Source organism: Sciurus carolinensis, chromosome 10 (genome assembly GCF_902686445.1).
Source record: "Sciurus carolinensis chromosome 10, mSciCar1.2, whole genome shotgun sequence".
Taxonomy (NCBI): Eukaryota; Metazoa; Chordata; class Mammalia; order Rodentia; family Sciuridae; genus Sciurus; species Sciurus carolinensis.
Genome location: NC_062222.1, coordinates 92,043,505 through 92,065,773, shown reverse-complemented (window position 1 = coordinate 92,065,773; position 22,269 = coordinate 92,043,505). Strand labels below are relative to the sequence as shown.

At 34.7% G+C, this 22,269-nt stretch overlaps 1 protein-coding gene across 16 annotated transcripts in view; it reads left to right on the top strand.

The window, feature by feature from the left end:
- Positions 1-22,269, top strand: part of Adgrl3 (adhesion G protein-coupled receptor L3) — a 776,587-nt gene that overhangs the window by 588,946 nt on the left and 165,372 nt on the right. For 13 of the 16 annotated variants that reach the window (XM_047566096.1, XM_047566098.1, XM_047566083.1 and 10 more), the window contains 4 exons: positions 3,047-3,349; positions 5,358-5,461; positions 16,459-16,644; positions 19,505-19,543. In XM_047566096.1, the coding sequence (XP_047422052.1) occupies positions 3,047-3,349; positions 5,358-5,461; positions 16,459-16,644; positions 19,505-19,543 (632 nt within the window). The remainder of the gene's footprint in view (positions 1-3,046; positions 3,350-5,357; positions 5,462-16,458; positions 16,645-19,504; positions 19,544-22,269) is intronic. The other 3 variants (XM_047566087.1, XM_047566090.1, XM_047566089.1) reach the window with 1 other exon arrangement.

Sequence of the window (22,269 nt, the reverse complement as noted above, 5' to 3'; positions counted from 1 at the left end):
TCACTGTAAAAATTATTGCGAACAAATCCTTTTTCCTGCCAGTTATATTCTAATTAAAATATTTAGTTGAAGAAAGCCACATTCATTTGAAAACATTCTTTAATACCTACATAATTCTCAAGAAGAGAAAGAACACAATTGAAAAAAAAGTTTCTATTTTAAAATTATATTTCACTCTAGCCCACAGACTTTCCTGAACAAGTTAGTTAATTTGAGCATGAGATTATTTAGCTAATAACAGGTAACTGCTATGTATCTCCACTTTTAGGTAATCACATTAAAAAAAAAAAAAAAAAAGAACTAGCTATGCTTTGTTTAAAACAACAAAAACTACAGTTCATTACCATGAAAAGATTATAGTCCCTGTCAAAAAATTAAGTTATTCAAAATGGTCCCTTCGAAAATCATGAGAACCGGCATTACTTAAAATAAAGGAGTCTGAGAAAAACACTTGAAATTCACTTTTAACTATTGCCTTGCTACTCTCCCAAGCAGTATAAAAGCAAAAAGAATTTTTCTATCAACTTGAAATATTGGCCCCAAATGTTCTTACATCCCAGTAGTGATACCATTCACATTCATGTTTTTAAAGTTAATACTTGATAGTGGCAAATATTTAATTTTCAAATTATTAGATATTCATACTTTTATGTAATGTCTTAGAAACATTTCACTGATTTTACATGCAAACAGTATATTGTGTAATATTTTATTATTTATCATCTTAAGAATCAATTTCACTGAATATTTTGAAAAAATGTTAAATTTTCTGTTTGAATTGTATCGAATACTTGGGGTCAATAATTTTATTTTATGACCTCTGAGCTTTTATTTTGCAAAAATATTCAAGTCAGAGTATTATCACTTTTGTTCACTATTGCTTTCATCAGAAAAATAGTTGTATTCCTCCAGTGATGGTGGTGGGCCAATGTAGACAATGGCAATTGGGAGAGAGAGAACGAACTTGTCCAATTTCAAGCAGAGGAATAAGACACAAACAGCAAACCTTGGCAATGTGGAGTATATAGTATATGTGGAAGAAGAGGAAAGAAAGATACTCTGACTTCTTTATGAACTTGGAGTAGATGTCATTGTGAACATTACCATTCACGCAGAAATGAACATAAAGAGGAAGTTGAGAATGGAGGAAGTAAAAACAGGAAAGCAAGAAGACAAAATAAAATCTTCCAGAAATGCTGCATTTTAATAATCAAATGTTCTGTAATTGATACCTTCTCCTCTGCTGAGTCTATCTTGCTTCTTAGAATCTTTGTATACATCAAATGCACTGAGATGATATTGTGACCTCCTCTGGGGCAACAGAGAGTTGAAGTCCTTTAACATATGTGCAGTTCCTTTCTCTAAGTAGACAGTGAATGACAAACAGCTGGAGTCTCATCACAGGGCTCCCCACAGCTCCTTAAACCTGAGTTATCTTGAATCTGGCGAGAGCCAGTGCCCCTACAGTTTATTGCCAGCAAGTGATGTTAAAAGTAATCTTCAATCTTACAGTTAGATAGAAATTCAGTGTATGTATGTGGAAGACTGGTGTATTCATGCATTCTCATAATGAAAATATGAATATATTTTCCCCAAAAGATCATTCTTTAAACTGAGCATTCTTTTAATATTGTTTGGCTATCCCTAAAGTATGGTCAGGGAACCTAACTACTTTCATCTGGAACTTGAAATATGTTTTTCCATTAAAAAAGAAAAGAAAATTTATTAGAAAGTAATTTAGGGGCATAACTACCTGGGAGCTACTTATACTTTACATTAGTAAATGTCATGTTTGAAAATTTTGTTAAGGTGAGTCAGTTCTGAGAGAGTCAAGGTAGATCACTAGCTACTCTAATGTGTTTTAAGGAAATTATACTAAGAATTGCTCTTTATTTTTTTAGTTTATGAACACTTAGTAGTCTGTCCCTTTTTTTTTTCTGCCTCTATCTCATTTGCTGCATATTTAGAAATTCATGTTATACCTAATATGAATAGAATATTTTATAGAACTCCTCTTTTTAATACCAAGTTTGAAACACTTAACAAGAAGGCTTAAAGTTTTAATCTCCTAATTGTCAAAAAGACTGAGAACATAAGAAGCTTAATGCTGCAATTTTGTTTTGTGTGATTAGACCTAAGAAGATCCACAAAAAGACTTGTTTGGCAGTGGTCAAATAGCTGTTTTGCTACTCAAGTGACACTCTGATACCTTATCAGAGTGGCTCATTTTTTGGCCATGTTTATTCTGTTTCAATTCAGTTTTTTATTGTGATATAATATGCATAACAATTTTAAGTGTATGGTTTAGTGGTGTTAAGTACATTCATATTAGTCTTCAACCATCAACACCATCTCTCTCCACTTTTATCTTTCCATACTAAAATCAAACACCCCCTATCTCCCACCCTCAATCACCCTACTCAATTTGCAGCAATTATAGTCTACTCTCTGTATCTATGAATATTTGTCCTTTTATGGCTGGCTTATTTCACTTAGCATGATGTCATGAAGTTTCATCTGTATTGAAGCATGTGCCAGCATTTCCTTCCTTTCTTTTCAAGCATTCGAGGATTTTAATTTTATAAAAAATAACTGGTTACCTAATACTCATGGAAACTCAAATCAAGGCCATAATGAGATACTGTCTAATACTATTCAATTGGAAATAATTAGGGATTCTGATGGAATCTGATCATTATATATTATATACACATATTGAAATGCCATGCTGTGTGTTATGAATATGTATAGTTCTTATGTGGTAATATAAAATTATATACACATATATAAGGTTGAACCAAGTGTGAGAAGAGATATAGATAAATAGGATGTTTATATACTTACTGGGGTTGGGGAGTGGTGTAAAATTGTACAATCACTCAGGAAAGCATTTGTTTTGCCATGTTTAAAATGAGAATAAAGTTGAGGGTTTCTAGAGCCTTAAAACTCTGTATTATCAAATAAAAATGGTTTCTGAAGTACGAAGACATTTTGAGGTCCTACTGTGAACAAGCAATGTAGGCATTACCTTTCAAATTTCTTTCAGGAGTCTCTACCACAGGACCTCTGGGCATCGGAAGCACCACCACCAGTACCACCCTTCGAACCACAACTTGGAGCCCAGGAAGGAGTACCACTCCATCAGTGTCAGGAAGAAGGAACCGGAGCACCAGCACCCCATCTCCAGCTGTGGAGGTTCTTGATGACATCACCACACACATCCCGTCAGCATCCTCCCAGGTCCCAGCTCTGGAAGAGAGCTGTGAGGCTGTGGAAGCTCGAGAAATCATGTGGTTTAAGACCCGTCAAGGACAAATAGCAAAACAGCCATGTCCTGCAGGAACTATAGGTAAGCCTGTCCTAGAGAACTAAAAGTTTACAGCCTTTTTGTCCTTTAACTTGAATTCCTAGAGTTCTTTTATTCTCTCTCTCTCTCTCTCATTGCTATATATTTTGTTACTTCATATTTGGTGAATTCTGAATGAAGTTAAATTACCATTTAAAGCAATGTATTGTCAAGAGTTTGAAAATGCACTCTGTAGAGGTCACAGGTAATACCTGTGAGATCAGTAGTGTTCACTCACTGTGGGTCTTGGGGTCAAATTACAGTTAAGCTGAAGATGTTCCAGAGAGGCATCTCTTCTGTGCCCTGCTCAAGAGGGAGTCTCTTGATGGCTGGATTTTCACATGCTTGGCACCAGTGGTGAGATATTGGTTGCAGAAAGTGAGGTCTAGGACTTCTATATTAGAACATCAGTGAGCTGACATAGCATTTAACAAAAGAAAGTTTGACTGTCATTTTCACCTGTCATTATACTTGTCCCCTAGTGGTCAAAGGCTCTTAAGATTGTCAGGAACCATACCGGCAGGAGCCACCTCCCACTAACCCACATTCCTGAGAGGGCAATCCCACACTGTGTTCTCTAGGTGACAGTAAAGAACTAAATTACTGACATATTTATAATACCTCCAAACTGTAATCCTATTATTATTGACCATATTAAAGAAAGAAATATGCTGATTTTCTTATTGTTATATACATGGATCTTTGTACACTGATACTTGACACACTGAAAAAAATTTGCATTATTCCCTAAAATGTACAAATAAATACACAATAGATTTTGCTACCCTACCGTTCTTAAAGACTATGTCTGGTATCAGATTTGGTTTCTTTAAGGAGGAAGCTTTTTCTTAGCATGTTCCAACATGATGTATCATTCCAAATTCCATGGTATATGAAGTGGTGGGAAAAACAATGAGCATCTTGGTATTTAAAGAAGTACACATTTATTTTTAACAAACTGCTTAAAAATATTTGATAATCTTTCTTTCCTTTATGAAAAGGAGGGTGGGTGGATATTTATCTCTAAAGTTCCCTGTGTATTGGAATCAATAAGCCATTCAAAGCTTCCTTCTTTCTCAGTTCTCAGCCTCAGTTCCTTCACCACTAAAAGAGAAATAATAACAACAGCCTCCATACTTCAGATATTTGTTGTTGAAGATTAGAGAAACACTTTATTTGAAAGTACTTTGCACTGCAGAATACGCAATTTTCATTCTATGAAAATTAGAAAAGAGGTTCAAAGAAAACCTTCTGAGACAGCACAGGATTAAAGGTTACAGTTAGTACACCTCCATCTTATTTTATGCTCCTCCGTCCACTCTGTTATTCCTTGTTCTAGACCCTCACAGCTTCTCCTTGAATTACACCAATAGATTTCTCACAACATACCATTACTTCCTCAAATTCATCCTCCATTCTGCTTCCAGAGTTACCTAACACTGACATCTCCTCATTTCTCTCCTCTGCTTAGTGGTCTTCATTGATTTTCCAGCACCCACACATGATAGACAAGGGACTCTGTGTTCTGACTTTGCCTCCCTTTTCAGCTCCATTGAATACAACTCTTTCGTCTAGTAGACCCCAGTTCAAAAAACTTGAAGTCTCCAAAAGACAGCGTATATTTCCTCTATTTGGATTCTTCTTTCCCACCTTTTTTCCTGAAAAACCTGCACACTGATTCCTTTAAGACTTTTCCATCTTGACTCTACCAACTCAAGCAAGAAGGTCCACGTTACAGAAGTACCACATCGCCTGAATTCAGGAAATTCTTCCCAAACTCTGCATAGTTGCCAGCAAGTGCTTTAAAAATAACAAATTTTCTGTTTGTTGTACAGTATTTTTCCAATGCCAACTCTTTGCCAGGCACCATATCTGGAGTTTAATATACATATCTCAATTTAATTATCTCACTTTTACCTTTATTTGTATTTAAGCATAGCAAGGATTTGGAGTCATTCTAAGAAAAATGGTTTGAGTATTCGAAACAGACATATTTCTCTCATTATTATAGGTGTATCAACTTACCTATGCCTTGCTCCTGATGGAATTTGGGATCCCCAAGGACCAGATCTCAGCAACTGTTCTTCTCCTTGGGTCAATCATATAACACAGAAGGTAAATTGTGTTACTGATAAGGAAGGCTTTGCTAAATCGATATCCTCTGTTGTTGATTGTAACTATTGAAAACAAAACAGTCAGGGGTTTAAAAAAAAATCAATGTGGAAAAACTCTCCGATTGCAAATGTAAAGCCATAAGGTCAAAAACAATATACTGATTATAAAACAAATAGAAATAATAAAGAAATGAGAAAGAAAAACTCTCTAATTTTAATTTCAGATTTAAAGACAACCTCCAATATGCTATGTGCTAATTCTAGAATTTGGTGTTTTTTTAAAGTGCAAATCCATGAACTTCTAAGCCTGGCAGTATTGCTTTTAATAATTTTATTAATAAAGATTCTATGATATTGTGAGCTATAGATATAGAAGTCCAGGAGACATTACAACTCAAGCAAACAAAAGCTTCTAGCATACATGCATATGGATTTTTCCTTTGGAAATAATAATTAAAATTAAAAAGTCTACCTTGGAAATCTTAAGCCATTTGATAAATGTTCTATAACCTAATCATTTATCAGTGCTAAAAGTATACACATGTGTGACAGAATCTTGCAGCCTGAAATTTGCAGGGCTTATTTGGTTGCAATATGTTGAACATTTTTATTATTAATGCACTGTGGGGCTTTGAATTGATTTCATTACAAACAGAGACCAGATGTGCATTTATGCCAAAAGGGCTGTGAGATGAATCCTTATTATAGCAATTTATGTGGATTTATACACTCCTAAAATGGAGAGTCCTTCTATGGCACATTAGCTATGCCGAGGAATTTCTGAAAGAGATTTTTCCTGAGAAATATTACAAATGATGGCCTTACTAAAGCATGCCTGTGCCATTTGCTCTTTTCTCTATTTGTTTTTAACCAGGCTTATCCTCAATAATATACTGTATAATAATCCATAAATATCTACCCAGTAGATCATTTAGCAGATGAGCCATAACTATCTATTTACCCTAAATCATGGAAGAACAGTGGCTATATTGACTCTAGTTACCCTCTTACATATGCATCTCCATACTTGTTGCTATTCATAATGATGCTTCTCCAATTTCAACACTGCTCCTGCCACAGTTTTTATGTCCTTTGATTTCATTACAATGTAGCTCAGACCCCAGGGCAGATAACTCTTGCTGGATATATCAGATTAAGAGATCAGTAGCATATCTTTTTACATTAGCAACTTTTAAAAAAATACTCCCTAGATCCTTAGCCCAGGGGTTAATATAAATTCAATAATAATTCACCTACAAAGCTAAGTGTTTTCATGATAATTTCTGAATGTGGTTGGACTATTTCATTGCAGAAATTACTGGATGACTTGAACTGATAATGATATTTAATTCCTTTCTTTCCTCCGCAGCCCTGCTAATCTTAGGACAAAAGAGATAATTCCTTTCAAAGACCAGACAGCTGTTGGCCATTTGATATATGGATGGGATGTTTTTGTTTTGTTACATGGCCTGTACTTCCAGAGCATTTCTTTTTATTTCTAATGAATCTATGAAGTTATGTTACATTGTATTATAATTATATTAAAATTAAAGAATTTAGACCACTGGAAATTATAAAATTCCTTAAATGTATAAAATCTAAGAGGAGGATTTTTAGCATTCTGAATAAGTATTGAACTTGCCTAGAGTCCACCCAAGTGTATCTGGGTTTTAGCTGGTTCTGCTTCCTCCTGACTTCACACCCTTCAACACACTGGTTAAGCTGTGCAGAGATTTTGATGGCCTTCACATCAACACGTTCAGTCTCTCCTTATCTGTCCATTCTTACCTGGTTATGTCTCTCATGCCTCCAGATATTTATGTGACCCATTGAATGCAAATGATGGTTGAACAGATTTCTTTATCACAAAACACCAGTACTTTTAAATACTAGTATTGTAAACTTCCTAGAAAGGATAATCCATTACAAGGTGTCCATCAAGTCATTTGTTCACTTTTTCCTCCCAAAGCGTCCTCCGCATAAATCATCCCATTCCTCATCTCTTTCCACATCTCGGCACCAGGTGGACCATGCCAGGAGGATGTGTTTACAGTGGCATTAGGGCAGCAAAGGCGGACTGCAAGGGACTGAGCAGAAACCCAGAGCTAGTAACAGGACAAGAGCTCTTCCCAACCCTACGGACTGTTAAAAAATAGATCAGAAATTGGAAGCAGAGGGCCTTTGAGAAGCACGTGCTCTTTTGCCATTCAGCCACTCTACTGGCCAGAACCAGTACTGGAAGCCAGAACTGAGGCACTTGCTTAATGAATTCTGTTTAAGTACATCTCCTACAGTGGAACGCAGGCTGGGGGAGGGTGGAACAGGACCCTGAACTAGCAGAGGAAAGATGGTGTCCTGCACAGTGCTCAGCTTTTCTCCACTCCCTCCTCCAGCCTTCCTTCCTGTATTAGTCGACTTTTTTGTTGCTATGACTACAAGACCTGACAGGAACAATTTTGGAGGAAGAAAAATTTATTTGGGGACTCACGGTTTCAGCAGTCTCAATCCATAGATGGCAGACTCCATTGCTTGGGGCTTGAGGTGAGGCAGCACATCTATCATGGCAGAAGTGTGTGGTGGATGAAGCAGCTCACAGTTGATCAAGAAGCAGAGAAAGAGACTCCACTCTACAGACAAAATACCTACCCCAAAGGCATGCCCCCAATCGCACTTCCTCCAGCCACACCTTACCTGCCTTCAGTTATCACTCAGTTAATCCCATCAGGAGATTAATTCACTGATTGGGTTAAGGATCTCATAACCCAATCATTTCTCCTCTGAACCTTCTTGCATTGACTCACACATGAACTTTTTGGGGACACCTCACTTATACACCATAACACTTCTGTTTCATCTCTTTCTCCTCTCTCTTTCCTTTCCCTTTTCCAATTCCTCTGCTCTGCTCTGAATTCCCACTTCTCCTTTTCTGATTTTTCCTGCTATTTTCAAATATTATAAAATTATAATTTTAAAATTACAATTTTTTCCCCAGAAAATATAATTTTCTTCCCAGTACTAAGAAACCCAGAATACTTTTTTTTTTTTTTTTTTTTTTTTTTGCAGTGCTGGGGATGGAACCCAGGGTCTTATGCATATAAGGCAAGCACTCTACCAACTGAGCTATCTCCCCAGCCCCAGAATACTTTCTTTGTGATCTTTAATAAAAGACACAAGTTTTACAGAAAGGGAACTTTCTCCCAACAATGAGGTGTGAGCGGTGTCTTTAGATAGATGAGTGGAGGGCTGGATGGATCTAGATGGGTGAATGGATGGATGGATGGAAAAGTAGATCAAAAGACAAATAAGGATAGATAGATAGTTGAATAGATATATCCTCAAGTGAATGTTTAAAAATGTTTTCTGGTTTTTATTGAAGGCAACAAATTACCTCTGAGCCCTGGCTCATGAAATATATGTGACAAAATATCGTATTTCCTTACCTTCTTAAATAACTGCTATAAAATCATTATCTCTGCTTCTGCTTGATCTCTATCTTATTTTCAATTTTTCAAAAATGAATTTATATTTTCTATCTTGTGTACTTTTAAAGAATTAATTTCATTTATAATCTCACCAGTTTTTATTCATTTAAAATTCTGTCTCGAGAGCTGAGGATGTGGTTCAGTGCTACAGTGTTTTCCTAGTATGTACCAGGCTGTGGGTTTGATCTCCAGTACCTGAGGTCGGAGGAGAGATATAGAGAACTAAAATTCTATGGCATTAGGATTTTGAATTGCTTCCTTATTATTTACATGCAAAGTGAGGTGTGACCTGGTCCAACTATTATGTGAAAAAGAATTATCTTGAGTTGTCACAGGCAACAGTTTCTTTTTTTCTTTCTTTCTTTTTTTTAATTTAAAAATGGAACTTCCTTTCTTTTATTTTTACAAATGTTACTGGCAGATTTCGAGAATGTGAGGTTCTTCCTACATTTTCTAAAGAAGAGAGTTGTGGACATCTAGAAATTATATTGCTATTTTACTATAAAAAATAAGCCAGCTTCTTGCCCTGGGGGATTAGGTTGAATTCTGTCAAATATATAAATATATATATATATATATATATATATATATATATATATATATATATTAAGGTATTAGGGATTTAACCGAGGGGTGCTTAACCACTAAGCCACATACCCAGCCTTTTTTTTTAAGATTTTTTTAATCAGTGTCTTGCTGAGTTACTTAGGACGTCGATAAATTGCTGAGACTGGCTTTGAACTCAAGATCCTCCTGCCTCAGCCTACCAAGCTGCTGGGATTACAGGTGTGCGCCACCATACACAGCTGTCTCATATATCTTAATTGCCCTAACTTAACTCCCTAAAATCAAGAATGAAATGTAATTCAATTGTTTCTCAATTCTACCAGAGATAGATGAATACTTTGGTCAGCTTTTTCACCTCTGTGACCAAAAGACCTGACAAGAACAATTTTAAAGGAGGAAAAGGTTAATTGACACTCAGGGTTTCAGAGGTCTCACTCTATAGACAGCCGCTCCATTCCTTGGGGTCTAAAGTGAGTCAGAACATCATGGTGTAAGCATGTGGTAGAGGAAAGCAACTCAGGTCATGGCACCAGGAAGTAGAGAGAAAAACAGACATTGCAGAACAGGGACAAAATATATCTGAAGGCACACCCCGGACAACATACCTCCTCCTGCCACCCGCTACCTGCTTACGACTACCACCCAGTTAATTCACTGATTAGGATAAGGCTATAAGTCACTGTCTTGCATTGTCTCACACATGAACTTTGGGGAAACATCAAATATTGAAACCACAACAGTGGGGATTCTAAGACTTTAGACTTTTTTAGCCTACCGTTAACTATAAGATAGAAACATTTTGTTTATATATTCAACTCATATTTATAGTAAAAGAAGTAGATTTTTCAAAAAAGTGGTAGGTGCCTAAACATGTACTTAATACTGAGTAATTTCTTCAGAAATTATTTTGGCCTCTGATGAATGATTGTTAATAATACATCTCATAAAATCTCAAAGCTAATTTTAAAAGAAATTGTTTTTACTCGTGTCAAAATTTAAAATGTGCATAGTGTCTGTTTCTGTCATACTTTATTATCCTTAAATAAAACTGCAGGGTTTCCCCCTATTCAAGTCCTAGTTCTGATTCTACCATATATATAACCTATATTGGTTATTAATTTACTAATCCACAGAAAATTTTTAAAATTTATCAGTGTATGGGCTTATTTCTAAAAATCATTTTAGAAAAACAGAATGGAAGAAATATCAGAGATATTTTAATGAAATCTGCAAGTTAGAAATGACAATATTTCCATCCTGTCTCTGGGCATCGAAGACTTAATGCAGATTGAAGATACATGAATATATTTTTGTTAGGAAATAAGATAATTGTAGTTGATGATAACTAGAAGGAGAGAAATAAATAGAGTGATCAGAAAGAGACTTCAGATGTCACTGGGGACAGTGTGGGTGGTGAAGGATGTTTAGGAAAGGTGGTCATAAACTATTTTCAAACTATAGCAACTGTGGGAAAACCCAGCTAATGGCCCCCATCAAGCATAGAGAATCAGAAACTGAGGATGGTGCTGAGTGCCTCCTTTTCCTTTCTCTTCCCCTCCCACATCCAACAAACAGGAAGGCTATCATGTGTCTCTCTCCTGAGTCAGGCCACTGCTTTTTTTTTTTTTTTTTTTTGGCACTGGGTACTGAACCCAGGAGTGATCTACCTCTGAGCTACATACCCATTCCTTTTTATTTTTTTTTTTAATTTGAGACAGGGTCTCAATAAATTGCCAAGGCTGGCCTTGAACTGCCAATCCTCCTATCTCAGCCTCCGGAGTCACTGGTATGACAGGTGTGTGCTAACCCACCCTGCTAGCCACTGCTTTTCACTTTCCTGCACTCCAATACCCTAACCCATGGAACTTCTACTCACTCCAGATTTCCTTTCATTCACTCCTGAGTGCTCAATCCAAACCTGAATACACAATTTCTTTTTAAATTCTTTAGTACCTACCCATTGTTCTTAGCATAATTCCCAGTGTCCTCACATGATTTCCAAATGGCATCTATTTACAGGTAATCTGCTCCTTGCTCATTCATCTCCAGTGTCCTAAACTCCTGGGACAGTGCCCCTTTAGCAAGTCCATCGTGACTTCTTGTTCTGTCCTCCTTGAAGTGTCTCTCTCTACCTGGAAAATTTTACCACCAACATGCTAGCCTACTGCCTTCTTTTCTTTCAAATTGAATATTCTTCCTCAGATAAGCCTTTCCTAAATAATTCCCTAACTTCATATGTTAGGTTAGCGTGCCTGTAAACTACTGTACCACACTGGGATTCTCTATTACACTCAACACTATAACATTAAATAATTATACAGTTAAATTTTAACAGCTCATCTCATTCCATTATTGGCATATGATGTCTTTCTTTCTTTCTATCTTCCTTTCTTCCTTCCTTCCTTCCTTCCTTCCTTCCTTCATATTCTTTCTTCTTCTTTTCTTTTGTGTGTGTGTTGGGAGATACTGGGATTGAACCAGGAAAACTCTTGCACTGAGGATATCCCCAGCCCTTCTCTTATTATTTTGAGACAGGGTCTCTCTTTAAGTTGCTGAGGCTGGCCTTGAACTTGCAATCCTCCTACCTCAGCTTTCATAGTTCTGAGATTGCACCATTGCTCCTGAAAGGTCCTACCTCACCACTGTATCCTCAGATCTTAGCACAGAGCTATAGAAATTTGAATGTTGGTGATATAAGGCTAAATGAGTAATTGTTGAAATTATAGATAGACATAAACACATATTTATCCAACTTTTTTTTTTTTAGAAAATTAGTTATAATATGTGTTTAGTGCATAACACACAGTTTATACTATACAGGTATCAATGTTGGATTCCGATGATAGAAAAAATGTTTTGATTTTGTTTTTTCCTTTGTGTATTTGCTGTCTTCCCAAACAATGGCTATTCGAGGCTTGACTTACTTAACCATCCTCTTTGCTTAGGATGCCCTCTCTCCCCAAGACCCCACCAGTGCTCCATCTCACCTAGTGATCTTCAATTATCTTTAAAGGCTTCACTTAGTTGTCGCCTCCTGTCGTTCCCCCCACCCTTTTCCAAGTGTCTGTTTCCCCTTTACTGTGTTCCCATAATATCTTGTAACATTTCTGATACTTCTGTTGCAATATTGAATTAATATTATCTTCTTTTATGTAAATACTTTTCCCATCCCAGGTGATGGAATGTAAGCTTCCTGAGGGCCAGGGCTGTATATAAAATCCATAATAATAATAAGTGTTCAAGTAATTGTTGAAAGAATGAAAACTTTTTTGCTATGATTTCTCTTAATTTTAAGGTGAAGTGAGAGTAAAAAAGAATTTGTTTTATTTTAAAAGCTTACCTTTCATGTTTTTATTATAAATATTTTGGTAATGCATTTTTACTCCAGTTTTCTTCTCACAACTTTCTTGGTGCGAAACATTAAGTTTCAGACTGTTTTACAAAACTGAATTGTTATTGACACATATACAAGTTGCTGAATTTCTCATGGTTATCTTTTTGTTGGGAACAATTATATCTTGACTTACTCTTTTACATTTTCAATTTTTTAACACTGTACATAGAATATGTTTAAGTTTTATATAAGGGAATAACACAGGCGTTCTTTCCAACTTATTATTTCCCACCTATTTATTATAAATCAAAGACTACGATTGTAAAACTATTTTAAAAAGCAATGGAATCATGAAAATACCATTCCTCTTACTTCTTAATTATCCTCTGAGAAATAATTGTGATTTTAATAATGATTACTGATAGAAGTAATGAAAGTCAATACATGCCTTTTTAGTTCTGAAGATACTATAGTAATAAAGAAAATATCTTGCTAGTTTAATAGATTCCAAACTTTTTTTCATTATGTATAAGTGTATCGAAAGACCCCAGAGGTCCATCTCTCCTGACTTTTTCTGATATAAAAGATCTCATGTGACAACAAAGAAACAGAGGGAAAAATGTGAAATAACATAAGTATACAATGACAAGATAAAAGAGTAGTAATTCTACAAATATATTCATCATTATAAGAGTATAATCTGTAGAAAACTACAACAAATGCAAGACTTGTGAATGGTGCATTGATTAAAAGAATGTCTCCCCAGGCACAGTGGTGCACTCCTGTAATTCCAGCAGCCCTGGAGGCTGAGATAGGAGGATCATGAGTTCCAAGCCAGCCTCAGCAATGGCAAGGCACTAAGCAACTCAGTGAGACCCTGTCTCTAAATAAAATACAAAGAATGGGACTGGAGATGTGGCTCAGTGGTTGAGTGCCCCTGAGTTCAATCCTCAGTACCCCCCCACCAAAAATAGAATGTCTCTTTGGAAAACTATAATAATTCCAGCAGTCTTGTTAGAAAACACCAGTAAGGAGTTTTGCAAAGTTACCCACCAATCGAATCACGTATTCACACTTATTGACAGAATATTGAATTTGAATATTTAGAATGTACCAGTATATCACTAATTAATAAATACTGAGTTTTTTTCTTCTTCTCCTTTTTCCTTTATTTTTTATTTTTTGGTGCTGGGTTTTGAACCCATAGTCTTGAACATGCTATAAGCATGAGCTCGACCACTGAGCTGCATCCCCAGCACATTGAACTTTAGAAATTGTTTATTGACTCACTAGATTACCAGTAAGTAGGCCTAAATTGTATGTAAGAATTGAAATGTATGTATTATAATCACTTATGTCCCATTATGAACCCGTAAAGAACTTTCATGATTGTTATATGAGGTGCTCCTTTGATCTCACTGAATTTGTTGCATATTTATCCTTGGACCCTATAATGTTGTCCATTTGGTCTTAACAGGTTCTTTAGCTATGAAGATTCTAAAGAATTTTACAAATTCCTTTAACTCAGTACCATTTTTTTAAGGATTTCTACAATGTACTGTTTATATAATAATACTTTATACATGTTAATATATTTTGATGAAGGTTAAATAGTACAGATATGAATTTCTTGTTTCTCACTTTTTAGGTTTCACTCTACACATTTAAATATATATTATACTGAATTATATTATTTTATATATTACTTATTGTGCATAAGTAGCGTGACATAATAATACTTCTTAAAGAATGAAGATTGATGTTAACAGTATTGATTTCCTTCATACTTTTAATTATTGCATGATATATATACACCTGAGCAAATTTATATAACCATAACCCATTCAAACAAACTAACATTTATCTTTGTACAACTATGGAATTCTTTGTTTTTATTTTTCTGTCCTTTTTTCCGTATTTTTTATTGGTGCATTACAATTGTACATAATGATGGGATTTGTTGTTACATATTTTTACATGCACGCAATATAGCAATATAATTTGGCCAGTATCACTTCCCAGTGCTTCCCCCTTCCTTCCTCATCTTATACCCCTTGGTCCCTTTCCTCTTCTGCTCTCCCTTTGATTTTTATGAGATTCTCCCTGTTTTTAACGTGGTATTGAAGATTGAGCCCAGAACCTTACACATACTAAGCACCTTTCCCTGAACTACATCCCTAGTCCCCTGTAGGATCATATCTTATGTCTAATAGGATTAAGAAAAATTTGAGGGTTATAGGTTTTTCAACATGTGAAAATTTCAGACACTTGTATTGAATGTATATTCTCAGTAGTAGTTTATAGGGTGATAATCATTTTCACAACCTTGTTATTACTTTTCATTAGGTATTTTCAATCTGTTCAAAAATATGATTGTACATAATTTAGATGTTCTAATCACTCTAATTTATTTACTCATTCATTTTTAGCATTCACTCCTGGTACAAATGGTAACTCTGAGTAGACAGTGAAAACCTACTTGGCTAAGAGTTTTAGGTGTGATTTGAGCTTTCCATGTACTCTAAAGGGGGTGTTTAAAAAGAAATTTTCCTTTTTGTGATTATGTGTTCTATATTTATCTACTTTACAAAAAGAAAACCATTTCTTAAATTATAATACTCTTATTTATTTGAAAGTTATGGGGCTGGTTTAAGTTTGAATGGCCATCTATAGAACAGTCTCTGAAAAGTGGGACTATGTAGAGACTGTCATTATTTTTACATTGAGCACTTTCATCTCCAATGTGCAAATAAGTTACAGTCTATTTTAACTTATTAATTTAAAAATGATAAAGATTATAACCTTGAAATTTACACCTATTTGTTGTTTAAAAATATTTCCCATATCTTTCTTACAAATTGGTGTATATTCCTATCTTCTGTTTACCTAGGGGTATCAAATTTCCCAAGTGATCATAGAGCATTCGTCTTTAATCTTTTAACATCTTTGAAATTTTAACAATTTGATAAATTCTTGTAGAATATATTTGAAAAATCAGAATGTAGTTTCAGAAAAGGAAACTGGAAACTAAGCAGTAATTTGCTCTTCAGTATACGGGGAGCAAAAATTTTTATCATGTATTTAGTAAGAAGATTAAAATCATTTCGAAAGAAGGAATTGTATTTTAATAAAATTTTTACAAGGTTTAGCAGCTTTAAATATTTACTTAGTTCACTTTGAATTCACTAATATTTAGTGAATTTATTTACTAGTCACTTAGTTTACTAACTGCTAAACTAGGCACTTGCCTATGAGAACGTAGAATATAATTTCAGACTCACAACACTCTTCAAATTCCGATTTAGAAACTTACAGAAAAAATAATAGGGCAAACTTTAGACTTAACAAGTCAAATGAATCAGTAGGGTGACAATATTTTTTTAGAAGTGTATTTCCTTAGAGATACTTTCTAGGAACATGAATTTAAGTCAGGTTTTGAAGAAAAGGATGAATTAGTAGGAAAAATTGAGGAGTTGCAATTAGGTGCAGATAGAGTATATTAACTATTTCTTGCCTCAGTGATTCAAACTTACATGTAAATAAAACTGTCAGAAGAGACCACTGGAAGTATTTATATAAGATCTCTTTCCTTTTTACTGTGTTTCAAAATTGCAGTTAAAATCTGGAGAGACAGCTGCCAATATTGCTAGAGAGCTAGCTGAGCAAACCAGGAATCACCTGAATGCTGGTGACATCACCTACTCAGTTCGTGCCATGGACCAGCTGGTAGGCCTCCTGGATGTCCAGCTCCGGAACTTGACCCCAGGGGGAAAGGACAGTGCTGCCCGCAGTTTGAACAAGGTAAGGACATCAGCTATCCAACTTTTAAAATTGTAGTCAAATTAGTAAGACTTTCGTGCTTAATTTTTCTTTCTTCTGTAGAATCAAATAAAGCTAAAGAGAATTAATAGCTACATTCAAATGACTTCACTATTTCATTTCAATAATGACACTATTAGGGTTTTAATCTAAAAGAATACATGATAATTCTTCTGCATATGTTTTTAATTTACTATTTCTATAGTAATTACTCTGCTTTGTATGCCAAATTCTGACAAGATTACTGTGGATAAATACAATTTGTTTCTTCTTTTTTTGTCTTCAAACTTTCATATTAAAAATTGACAATAAAATAATTGTCTAATCAATAAGTAGAAATTTAGAAAATAGTAATGAGAGCTGTTTTTTAAAATTATATAATTTCTCCTATTAATATTACTTTTAAAAATAGGTGGAAAGTAATTAACTGTTAATTTTTACTTCATTTTGATTTTTGTATTACTTGGATTTGGATCACTCCCATTAAAATTGTAAAAGTTTAAGTACATATCAACAAATTTGTTTGAATTGTAAATAATGAAAATAATTGCATTTTAAACTTAAGGAAAATAGACTTATGAATTTTCATTAATATTTATATAAAGCATTTTGTTTATGATATTAAGAATATCATATATATAACAAAATATCACATGGTAAATAACCTCATGATGAAAAAATAGAATTGCCACCATTAAATGACAATGTTTCTTGAATGGCATTTGTGTAGTAGAGATTTTTAATGATTGAATATAGGACCTTGAGTATTAAGATATTTTCTTTCTACTTAAAGATAAGAATTTGACTGTAAGAGACTAATTTTCCTCTGGAATTCACTACAAGAACATTCCCCTTCACATTGAAAAATGATTATGTAGAGTTGTATTTGAATGTGTTTTAGTTCTTTTCATTATTTTGGTCTTACTGGGTTACTCTCAGTCAACAAGATGGAAGAAATTTTTAAAATAATGATTATTCAACATAGAAAAGCCAGACATTTTACCTGGCAAATGGTTTGTCCTGCAATTTTATCTTCAGAAAATAGGTGCAATTTTATCTATTAGATTAAATTATTAAAGTTTCTTTCTACAAAGGAATTATTTTTTTCTCACATATGTTCTGATAGAATCACAACCAGACCCCTGATAGAATAATCCACAGCTGCCTATATAATCTGAGCATGCTGTGTTTTAACGTATTATTACCCAGGCTGACTGATGCTATTAATGAATATTACCGCCAGCTATTGTTATCATAATGCACTGGAAGTAGTGATTTCTATTAATGTTACCTGTCCATAACATGACTTGTTATAGGGATACTTTGTATCTTTATTTAAAAATGGTGTTGGTGTCTGAGGATATCGGGTAAAGCTGGCAATTAATGTCACATTCTAACTAGCTACAGCTAATCAGCTTGCCTCTTCTGAATATCAAATAACTACATAATGGGCAAATTTCCATTTGTGAGGCTTTTTAATGCTCTCTTTGTTTCCCATTTGGCTCTTTTCAATTGTTTATATAATGTGGTTTGTCATATGTTAATTTGCATGATGGGGTAAGGAGATGGGAGGGCAAAGGTTATTCACGTGCTTGCTGGCTTGCTCTCATTTCCTGTGGTTCCCACTTTCCCTGAAGCAGTAATAACCCATCAGATTTGCAAAGTCAACTTGGTACAAATCAATTGTGCTCCACATTGAAATTCTGGAGGGTTCAGAGTCCTGCAAAACCAAGATGCGAGTCAGTGATCCAGATGACAGCATTGGCAATTTACTTGCACTTATTCCTCACTTAATTCTTTAGAGGAGCAGCTTCCGTGCTCCTTGAAGACTGCATGAATTAGAGTTGGGAGAGTATTAGCTACACAAAAAGCATCAGTTACTCCTTCTTAAACCTGGGTCATTTCCTTTTCCAACAGTCAAGGTTACTAAAGAGGGAAGATGAACAGTAAGGAAGAGGGGGAAAGCCCACAATCTAATTTAATAAAAATCTGGGTCACTTATTTAAACAGGGTGAATAAATTATTATTGATTATTCATTTTAGCACCAGGAAAAAATGCTTGGGACTGATACAAGTTACTGTCAACTTTTGCCCGGAAAAACATAATTCTGTATTCAAACAAACAAAAACAAGCAACAGGGTTCTTTTCCTACCAAAGTTTCTAAAATGTATAATTTTTGGGGGGGGGTTAAAATTGTCAAAAGACATTCTTCAAAAAATAAAAGAAGTGACTAGTCAAAAGATTAATCATATTCTTTTTATAAAAGTTATTTATCTCTTGGTATTTGTCCCTTAAAATCAAATAGTCATAATGAATAGGCATTTCTATTTTGCCAGTAAACAGAATTTTTGTATGTATAAATGAACATCTAATAAGTTGTGCATCTTAACCATCTATTGTCTAAAAACCACAAATAATCTGCTATCTTTTTTTAAAAAAATGAATTTCAAACTTTTGACATAATTTATTTCACTTCTTATCTCTTCATTTGTGGCCCATGAATTAATAACTAACCTGATGTGAAATGGATCACTTCAAATGAATGAAGAATATTGTTTTTTACTAATTTCTACTAATTGTATTCAGAAGTTTCTTTCTATCACTAACAGCTTTATACCATCCAGTTCTCACTGGGGTTATTCTGAAAGGGTATTGGCTACTATATTTCAGGCCACTGGTTACATTTTGCTATTGCTTAGCTTTCATTTTCTTCCAGACAGTAGTGAACAAAAAAAAAATAAGGTGTTTTGTGTAGATGTGTTCTTTTATTTTTCTTGTTTTCTTCTGTCACTAACTTGTTTTTTCTATTCTGTGTTTAATCTGCTGTCTTAATGGATTCAGCTTCAGAAAAGAGAGCGCTCTTGCAGAGCCTATGTCCAGGTACTTTCTGCGTTTTTATAAATGTGTTAAGTTGTTGAATTGTCTCTGTTGGTGGATGGCATGTATTGACATCTAATAGAAAAATAATAGCATACCATATTGAACTAAAGGAATTTCAGGGAGGGTGTGAAGGGTGGGAATGGAAAGAAAGCATATGTGTTAAAAAGAAATAAGCAGTGCCAATGTTCTGTCAAACCAGAGGAACAAACTAAGAAGGAGGTGCAACTTGAGGTGTGAACATACTGATCATCACTAAGAGGTGAGTTGGGTGCAATATACGAATCTCTAGTTTTGCATAGGGGTAGGTATGAGAACATTTCATTCATACATTGAATACCAAATCCCTCAGAAATGACTCTCAAAATCATATAAAACAACAGAGAACCCAGTATACTTTGGAACATTATGCTTCTATTCCAAAATGGAACTGTTTATTGACTCAAGGCATGCTTGTGACTGTCTTACTCTATCATTACAAAAATGTTAATTCCAATGAAAATGTAATTTTTATCCAGCTGATGTGTTTCAATTTGCTTCCAAGAAACCATTCCAGTGGTTTATGGGTTTTATGTAAAAGAGAACAGTTCCAAGAGCAAGCTCCCGGTTATTGTATTTTTTAAAATAAGAAGGAAAGAAGGGAGGGAAGAAGGAAGGAAGGATGAAACTGTGTGACTGTTAACTTGATTCTCTATGTATACATATCAACATGTGCACGTTTAAAGAGTAGCCTGGAAGAACCAGGTTAATGGCTGTAAAATTGACAGACTGAAAGCTTAACCTTATCAGTGTATTGACCACTGAATATAATATATAGGCATTGACTTTGTATAAGCAAAACTCTGGAGAGATTAGGTTAATATAGGTACTAAATTCCAATTTTTTTCATTTGTATCTTTCCAGTGATCTCAATAGTTCCATATACTAAGAATTTAATTTGTAAGTAGGAAGTCAATTATTGATCATAAAATCATAGTCAAAAGAACTAGATGGCATTGGGGAAAAGTTAGTTTGTGAAATGCATAGCACAGTAAACATTTTAATGGATGGAAATATCTCTGTATACTATCTATTATTATTTACTTAATTCCAGTTGGCAAATTCTTTTTCTTACAGCTGCACCACTTTTAAATACATGAAATCCTTCATTTCCTCAAAAATATTAGTGAACAAAACCAAACAATCCCTGTCCTAGGTCTTGACCCTGTAGCAGACCATACTGATTGATCAATGTTAGTGCATTAGCCCTTCAGATAAAGTACTGTTGAATGGATTCGACTTTGTCTAGCTATGCTTTAGTTCTGGAATGTGTGCTGATTCACTTGGATTGGATTTGGTGTTTTCATGTCTCCTTAGCAACACAAGAACACATTACAAGTGCACCCTATAAGTCAGTAAATTTGTAGAGGTTCAGACTCTTCCAGAATGATTTGATTATGTTACAGAGGAAAGTTGTTTTGTTGTTGTTGTTGTTGTTGTTTGTTTTTCTTACCTATCCCTAGTCTCATGGCTAAGTCCTCTCTAACAAAAGACAAATTAACATGGAAAACCATGCAAATTTGTAGTTTTTATGTGACACAGGAGTCATTGGAATTGAAGACCTAAATAGGGAGGGAAACCTGTGGGTTTTTATTTTGTTGTTTGTTGTTGCTTTTTGTTTGTTTGTTTCGCAGTGCTGGGAATCAGACCCAGGGCCTCCTCACACATTCTAGGCAAATAAGTGTTCTACTGCTGAGCTGCATCCCCCACCCCTCCTGTGCATTTTTTTTTTTTTTTTTTTTTTTTTTTTTATGCTTGTGTTTGCTGAAGTGTGCACAGTCATGGAGATATCTGATTGGACAAAGGGAGTATGAGCTAATGTCAGTAAACTGAAGGAAACTCAGGCAAGGGCCCTTTCTGCAGATTCTTCTTGCCATCTCTGTGTCTTAGGCTCTTAGGGTATAGTGAGGGCAGTTCCCAAATTGAAGATATTACAACCTGCTTCAGAGAAAGGTCAGAAAATTCTTTCTTAGTTTTATGAACTGCTTCAGGGAAGAAGGACAGGGGGAACGTAACCTTTCTACCTCTTCTGTTTTCTCAGATGCCAGTGTGCATTTGGGGGTAACATATTGCTGAACCTCATCAATTCTTACTACTTTTACTCAAGGTTTTTTTTCTTATAAAGCAGAGTGAGCAATTAAAAACAACAACAACAACAACAGAACGCACAGAATGAAAAAGAAAAAAAAAAAAAAACACTTTGTGTCTCTGTGTGGGTTTATTCTAAATTTAAAACCATTAGAATAAGAAAAATAAGGACAGTTTGTGAAAGTCCTTTAAGAAATAATGTGAACATCAGAGAGAGATTAGGAGGATAAACTTTTATTTTGTATTTTACTTACAAAATAATTAATCTTTGTATGTAAGAAATTGTTAAGGTTTGTTTTTCTAAGGTTTGGGGAAAGAAAATACTTGAGGAGGCATGTGTGTGTGTGTATGTGTGTGTGTGTGTGTGTATACTCAGTGTGAGCAATAAGTAGAAAAATTATTCTTTAGTACTGAAAGCTGAAGATCTTTTTTTGAGCAATATTAGGGTTGTTTTTTTATCATAATCCATGCCATCCATTTAATGGGGCCTCTGGGATAATTAGCCTTTCAGTATTTAAATCTATGAAATGCATGGTCATTCAAACATGAATCTCTGATGGAAAATTAATAGCACAGTTTATTCAATGGCTGATTTCCTGGTG